This window comes from Octodon degus, unplaced genomic scaffold (genome assembly GCF_000260255.1).
Source record: "Octodon degus isolate 3935 unplaced genomic scaffold, OctDeg1.0 scaffold00002, whole genome shotgun sequence".
NCBI lineage: Eukaryota > Metazoa > Chordata > Mammalia > Rodentia > Octodontidae > Octodon > Octodon degus.
In genome coordinates this window covers 19,459,807-19,467,029 of record NW_004524578.1, presented here as the reverse complement: position 1 = coordinate 19,467,029, position 7,223 = coordinate 19,459,807, and the positions used below count along the sequence as shown (strand labels likewise).

General features: G+C 54.1%; 1 protein-coding gene across 1 annotated transcript in view; it reads left to right on the top strand.

Moving 5' to 3' along the window:
* Positions 1–2,045: 2,045 nt before the first annotated feature.
* Positions 2,046–7,223, top strand: part of Idh2 (isocitrate dehydrogenase (NADP(+)) 2, mitochondrial) — a 16,243-nt gene continuing 11,065 nt past the window's right edge. Inside the window, exon 1 of the mRNA XM_004623302.3 lies at positions 2,046–2,212. Within this exon, the coding sequence (XP_004623359.1) occupies positions 2,098–2,212 (115 nt within the window). The 5' untranslated portion in view covers positions 2,046–2,097. The remainder of the gene's footprint in view (positions 2,213–7,223) is intronic.

The following is a 7,223-nucleotide window of genomic DNA, read 5'->3' as shown; positions in this document are numbered from 1 at the left end:
AGGGCAGGTTTGGCTGGCTTGAGTTGTGGGGATCGAACCACAGCAACCTGAGCCTGACAGCTTTGTTGAAGCAGCCACTTAAAGAACTGAGCTAAGGGGCTGGCCCCCTGCCTCAACCTCTTGAGTGCTGGGATTACAGGTGTGCACCACTATACCCAGCTTGGTACTGGGTGTTATGGTGTATGTCTAGATGTCCCCTTAAAGCCTCATATGGTTTTGGGCCCAGGTTTTTTGGAGGTAGGTGAATCTAGAGTTTGTTTGTGACTGATTCACAGTTCAATACTGGGATTATGAGTGTGAGTGCTACACACACAATAGAAGGAGCAGAAAGAATCTTCTCTCGCACTTGTTTTTGCTGTCTTCTGCCACCATGCCCTCTGACACACCACTCTGCCTCGGAGCCGGAGCCGGCTGATGATGGATTGAAACCTCCACCAACTGTGAGCTAAATAAACCTTTCATCCTTTAACTTTGGGTGTCAGGTATTTTGTGTCAGCAACAAAAAAGTAAGATACTGGGGTTTGAACCTACACTGAGCTACATTCTCAACCGTTTAAAATTTTTTTGGGGGGGGCTGGGCATGGTGGTACATGCCTGTGATCCCAGCACTGGGCAGGCTGAGACAAGAGGATTGTTGTGAATTCAAGACAAGCCTGTGCTACAAAGTGAGCTCAAGGACAGCCAGAACTGAATGTGGAGACCCTGTTGCAAAAAGAAAAAAAAATTTTTTTTGGAGACAGTCTTGCTAAATCACTAAATTGCCCAGGTGACCCTTGAATTTGCAATCCGCCTGCCTCATCCTCCCAGAGTGCTGGGCTTACATGTGTGCACCATCACACCCAGTCCCAGTCCTAGGGCTTTGACTGAGGCCTCAGCCTTTGGTGGTGGTGGAGGAACCACCTCCTTTTGGATCAAGGCTACTGGATCCCAGGACCAAAGCAGTAGCTCCGCCAGGCTGGTAAGTTGCCACACGGAAGCTCTGAAATCAACAGTTCAAGGTCGCCTTCTTGGCTCCCCTCTGAGGGCTGGCTCCACTGGTGGCGTGAAGGGGGGGACAGGTGGGGGGGAAGGGAGGTTGGGAATAGGGGGCATGAAGTTCTTTCCAATCTGGAGTGACAGGGGGAGGAGAATTCGGTAAATTTTTCCAAATAAAACCCATGTCCTCAGCTTTCAGGAAAACGGGGGAACAGACCTAGGTCCTGAAGCAGGACCCATCAGCCCTGGCATTTGCGTGCCAACCGTGAAAATGGCACTGTTGGGGCTGGGGTGTCGACTAGGGGTAGAGTGTTCTCCTGTCACACACCCAGCCCCAAGCCTTTGATAGACAGTACCATCAGCTCTCCTGTGGCACTGTTCCAGTCACATCGTCTGGCACAGGGGAAAGCGTCTGGCTAGGTTAAGGGACTCAGAGACAAGCAATCTGGTCTTGGGTGAACAACGCACAACTCTTGGGGGGTGAGGAGGGAGCGCGCACCTGTAATCTTCGCCCTTGGTAGGATGAGGCAGTAGGAACGCAAATTTGAGTCTAGCCCAAGCAATTTAGCGGCTTTGAGAGACCCTGCGGTAAATTACAAAAACAACAACAAAAAAAACCCACCAAAAAAACCTCCAAAAAACAAACAAACAAACAAAAAAACCGGCCCATGAGGGAGCTCAGCGTGAAGGCCCAGGATCAATCCGCGAGCAGCACAGACAAACCAAATCAACTCACCTACCCGCGCCACGGGGGATCCCGCGCGTGTTTGGCTAAGGCACCTTGGGGATCAACCAGGCAAAGGGGAAGGATATAGGGGTCTGAGGTGACATGTCTGGCTAGAATGGGGCGTCCTGGAAGCAAGTCCTCCTAGCACCTTGTAGGTCTGGGGCGGAGGTCCCCGAGCTCTTCTCCCCAAGCTGGTTCCCGCCGCGCCCAGGAAGCGCGCGCGGTCTGGGGCCCTGGAGCTCCAGCTAGGGGCTGCGGGCGCGGTCATCATGGCCCCGCCCACCACGCGCAGCCCAATGGGAAGCGTCCTGAGCGCCCCGCCCCGGCTCCGGCGGGGGTTCTGGGACTGCAACCGGTGGCTGGCGCCGGAGACCACGTAGCCTCGGCCGCTCGCGATGGCTGGCTACCTGCGAGTTGCACGCTCGCTCCTCAAGGCCTCGGGCCCCGGTCCGGCCTGGGCGCCGGCCGCTCTGACCACTCCCGGCTTGCAGGAGCCGCCGCGGCGCCACTGTGAGTGTCGCGCAGAGGGCCCGGGCGGGTGCGTGCCCAGTGCCGCGACGTGGCGACTCCCTGGGGACTGCGGGTACCCGCGGACAAAGGCTGGGGGTGCCACGCAGTGCGCCCTCTCCTCGCGCTTCCGGGCCGCGCCAGGCACAGGGGGTGGGGACTGGAGGGACGGTGGCAACTGGTGGCGGGGTGATGGCTTGGTCTGTGCGGGCCAAGCTGGGGGCTGCTTTGCGCCCTCAGGCATTGCGGGTAGGGGATCAGGGGCCGCCCGACCCGGGCTCTCTTGAGCATCCGGCGCCTCTGGAGGAACGCGAGCACCTCAGGGCCTCTGGAGTCTCAGCCCGACCTCCGCTGAGCGCGAGAGCTCCGGGCTTGGACAAAGGAGGCGAGGGGGAGGCACCCACTTCCCCTTCCTCTGCACTCCGGTGCGCTCGGGTCCCTACTCGGCTCAGGCCCACGTCAGCTATTTTTGGAGATTTACTCGACAGCTGGGGGAGTGTCCTTTTAATTCTCCGCTTTTGTTCCTCTGCCGCTGCCCTCCCCGCCCCCCCGCCGTGGTAGCTATTCCGACGCTCCATCCCGGGCTCTCTCCTTGGCTCGACCTGGCCTTTTGTTACCACCCGCCCAGATCTAACCGTTTTTGGGTCCTGCCTGACTGTCTCGGCCGCGGAGATGTGGCCGCGAGCGCGGACGTGCAAAATGTGGCTTTCTTCGGTCGTTCCTGCCGTGTCTGGGCCACTTCCCTGCTTGGGAGAGAAAAGGCACAAAAAGCGGCACTTAGCTTGAACGTCCATGACCACCGAGAGCTGCCCAGCCTGGCACGTGGGCACCGGTCCACCCCTCGCCCTGGCTACTCCAAGCCCTGCTGCCAGAGATGGGAACAATGTAGGGCACTGGGCCCTTTTGGATGCCTGTTGACAAGGAAACTGCTACCCTGCTCATGCTGAGCTCCTCACGCCCCTCTCCCCTCGGAAAAATCCAGTAAAGGAAGAGGGCTGGCTCTTCAGGGCCCAGAGGGTGGGTAATCTTTAATGAGTATAGGAGCAGCTGAGCCAAGCTGAGTCCCTGCCAAGGAGAAAGGGGCATTTCAGTTTTCCTAATCCAGGATATGTCTGTTAGGGGTCAGCCTCCAAACTCCAGGGTTTCAAGGGCCCCAGGCCCCCAAGATTCCCTTATGGGCCCTGACTTCAGCAACATGTGATAGCTATGAGATAATTTTTGACATCCTCTCTTCTTTTTCTACACTGATGGTAAAGAAGAGGAACAAAGTGAAAATGGAAGCAACAAAAAAACTACTCTAACAAGAATTTGGATGCAGATTTACAAAGTAATCTGTTGCAGGACCTTGTGGAAGTCCCAAGTAGGGTGGCAATGTGTGGGGGAAACAAAGGCCTGCTGTTGAAGTTGGACCTTAATCTCAACAGTTTAGACCTCTCTGGCTTGTTACCTGGCAACGCTGCTGGAACCACAATACTTGCCAGTCCTCTTGAGGACAAGGAATGAATATTTTTGGCCAAAAAAGTCCTGTGTCTTTGCTCTCCCGTTTTTCCCACACGATTCTAACTTTTAGCACCCCGTGGCTGGCTGCTGCCCAGTGAATCTGATAAACTTGAGGCCGGCGTACTTCCCTCTCCTTTATTCTGTTCCCAGCCAGGATGGACTTAATTTTCTTACCTTGCCCCTCAACTCTACTCTTCGATCTTCTTGTGATTCCCCTGCACTACAAGAGTCCAGAGCAAATTACTTGGTGACTAGAGTTTTGCCTGTGTAGCTGCAGGGTTCTCTGCTGATCCTCTATTCAGTGGAATCAGAGGAGACCCCAGTTACTCCAGCCCCTGGGCCCCCTACCCAGGCTGGGCAGGAGCTCGTGTTCAGGCCCAGTAAGTGTTGAGGGGAGGCCTCGGGGAAGCCTGCAGCCTGCCCTGAATGCTCTGTCTGAGGTTGAGGGTGTAGGTGCTAGACATTGCCCCTTTATTGGCAGGAGCCAGGGCTTGGGGACTGCCCTGATGCTTGCTGTGTAAACCCTGGTTAAAACCATCTGTAGAGCTGACAAGATAACTCAGCAGACTAAAGCATCTGCTTTGGCAAGCGCAGGGACCAGGGTTCAATCCTTTGTCCCCCATGCTTGCGGGCCCCACCCCAAGGGCACACTGAGCCAGCAACTGAGTCCCTGCCTGGTGGTGCAGGCCTGTAATCCCAGCACTGGGGAGGCTGAAAATAGGAGGATCACTACGAGTCCAAGCTGTGTAGTGAGACCCCTTACCAAGTACATAATAGGAAAAAAAAAAAAAGGCCTGCACATTGCGTCTGTGCGTGCTTGCACTGGGATTGAACCTGCTGAGCATGTGTGCTACTGCCCGGAACTGTCCAGTCCCACACAGCAGTGGGTATCTGGGGCAAGGGGCCCATGGCCAGGTAGGCCTTTCCTGTCCCTGTGAGGTCCTAACGGGAACTCCCAGGCAGTGGCCAGTGGCACCGCCCCTAGAAGGAAGGAGGGCGGGAAGCCAAAGCAGTCTGAGCTAATTATAATTTGACCTTCACTTATACTTTCAACAAGTGTAGTGCTCCTGCAATGGAGTATTGGGCCCTGGGCAAGGTACAGGGGACACAGCTGGAAGGAGATTGGCAAGCAAGGACACAGGGGAGAGGGAAGGTAGTATACAGATAGGGCAGGGTATGGAAAGGAGGAAGAAGCAGGCTCCCCTGTGGTAGGGAATGGGGACCTGTAGGTGCCCAGGCCTTGGTGGGGGATCAGGGCCAGGGAGCAGGGGCGGCTCAGCCACATTGGTGAGTAACAGGCGAGGTCTTGGTGGCTCCCCCTAAAGCTCCTACTGCTCAGGGCCTTGCTCAGGTGCTGCCCTGCTCGTTACACTGCTAGCTTCTAGGCCATTTCTCAGGCCTCTGGCCTTTGTTGAGAGTGAAGAAGGAGGCTTTGTGGGGGTTTTGAGAGCAGCCCCATGGCCTGTCTTCCACTGGCCTTGGGGCATTGGTAGGAGGTGACAATCAGGGCCTCCACAAGAGAAGGTGGGAGAAAGTGGCTGGCTGTGGGATGTCTTTGAAGAGCTACCCACTAGGGTTTGCAGAGGGCTTGGCTTGAGTGTGAGAGGAGGTACTGCTCGGAACAGTGCCCAAGGCCTTTCCTAGGAGTTGGGGCTCCCCCTATCTTGTCCTAGCCGGTCCACGTGGTAGGAGTGTGGAGGAAGCAGTTCTGCTTGAGGGGTGCCCTGGCATTCTTGGCAGTGTTCCTGTGTGGGTGAGGGAGAGGAGAGTCACCCACAGCCACTTGTGACTGGTGTAATTGGCCCCATACTAGCCAGGCGCAGTCAGGTGGAGATTCCTGGCAGCTGTCACTGTGCAGGTTTGCAGAGAGGCCACATTGCTCCTTGTATTTCAGGTCACTTGTCACCCCTGTTTCTGAGAGGGACAGCATGGTGGTATTTTCATCCTATGTGTTGTATAACACCTAGGAGTCTCAAGCTCTGAAACCTGGGCCACCCTGGAAGGTGACTGGGCCATGTAGCCTGCCCTGTCCCCCGTGTGAGGGGACATCTCATTCTTCAAGATAAACTGCATATCTAGATTTTTATGTAAAAATCACCTGCATTTAGGGGGAGGGACTGGCTTAATGTTTTTAAATTTATTTTTATTTTTATTTATTTATTTTTTTTTGCAGAATGGGGAGTGAACTCAGGCCCTTGCACTTGCCAGGCAATTAAATTTGATTTGCATGAATTTTTTAAAATTTCTTTTTGTGGGCTGGTGAGATGGCTCAGTGGTCTAAAGTACCTACTTAGGGCTGGTGAGATGGCTCAGTGGTCTAAGGCACCTACTTAGAACAAGCTAAGCTAAGCAAAGCACATGGACCGTGGTTCAATCCCCCAGCACCACATGCCAGCCAGCCCCGCCCCCTGGTGGGCTGAGCTGGCCACACACACAAATAAATAAAATTAAAAAAAAAAAAAGTACCTACTTAGAACAAGCTTAGCAAAGCACAGGGACCGTGGTTCAATCCCCCAGCACCACAAGCCAGCCAGCCCCGCCCCCTGGTGGGGCTGAGCTGGCCGCACGCGTGCACGCACACACACACATAAATAAAAAAATTAAAAAAAAAAATTCTCTTTGTAAAATCTCGTAGTATATTTCCCATCTTAGCTGTTCCCAGGTGCTCAGGACTGGAGTGTCAACCCCCAGTTACCCTCTGCCATCTCTGGACTCCTGCATCTGGCCAACCTGAATCTCTGATCTCACTGAACAGTAGCCCCTGTCCTCCCCATCCCCTTTCCTGCAGCCCTTTTCCACTTTCTGTTTCTGTGCATTTGACTCCTGTGTGTCCCTTCTATAAGTAGAGTCACCCTGCGCTTGTGCCTTGTGACCCCGAGGTTCACCCATGGTGTAGAAAGGGACAGGATTCCCATCTGTTTTTCAGTCTACGTAACGTCCTGACATCTGTATGTACACCGTGGTGTCTGGTCACTCTCTGGCCGTGGTGCTCCCAGCTTCTGGCTGACACAAATGGTGCAGCTAAGGATGTGGGTGTCTAAGCTTCTCATTCAGTTCTTTTGGGCCTGTCGAAGCCTCTCATTCAGTTCTTTTGGGCCTGTACCCAGAATGGGGGTTGCTGGGGCATAGGTCCTTTAGTGAATTATTATTTGAGGACAATTTTTCCACAACTGCTGTACCATTTTCTCTTCCCAGTAGCAGCTATACCAGTTTACCTTGCCACAAGCAGGGTAGAAGTGTTCTAATTTCTTCACAATTTTCCTATTTTGTACTGGAATTGAACTAAGGGCTTTACATTAAGCTACATTCCCAGGCCTCCCCTTGGGCTGGGCTGGCCTTGAACTCCTGGCACTCCTCCTGTCACACTTGCTAGGCAGGTGCTGTGCCGCTGAGCTAAGTCTCTGGCTGTGCCAGGGATGGTTTTTGTTTGTTTTGAGTCAGGGTCTCACTGTCTAGTTTAGTCTTTTTTTTAAAATTTTATTTGTGTGTGTGTGTGTGTGTGTGTGTGTGTGTG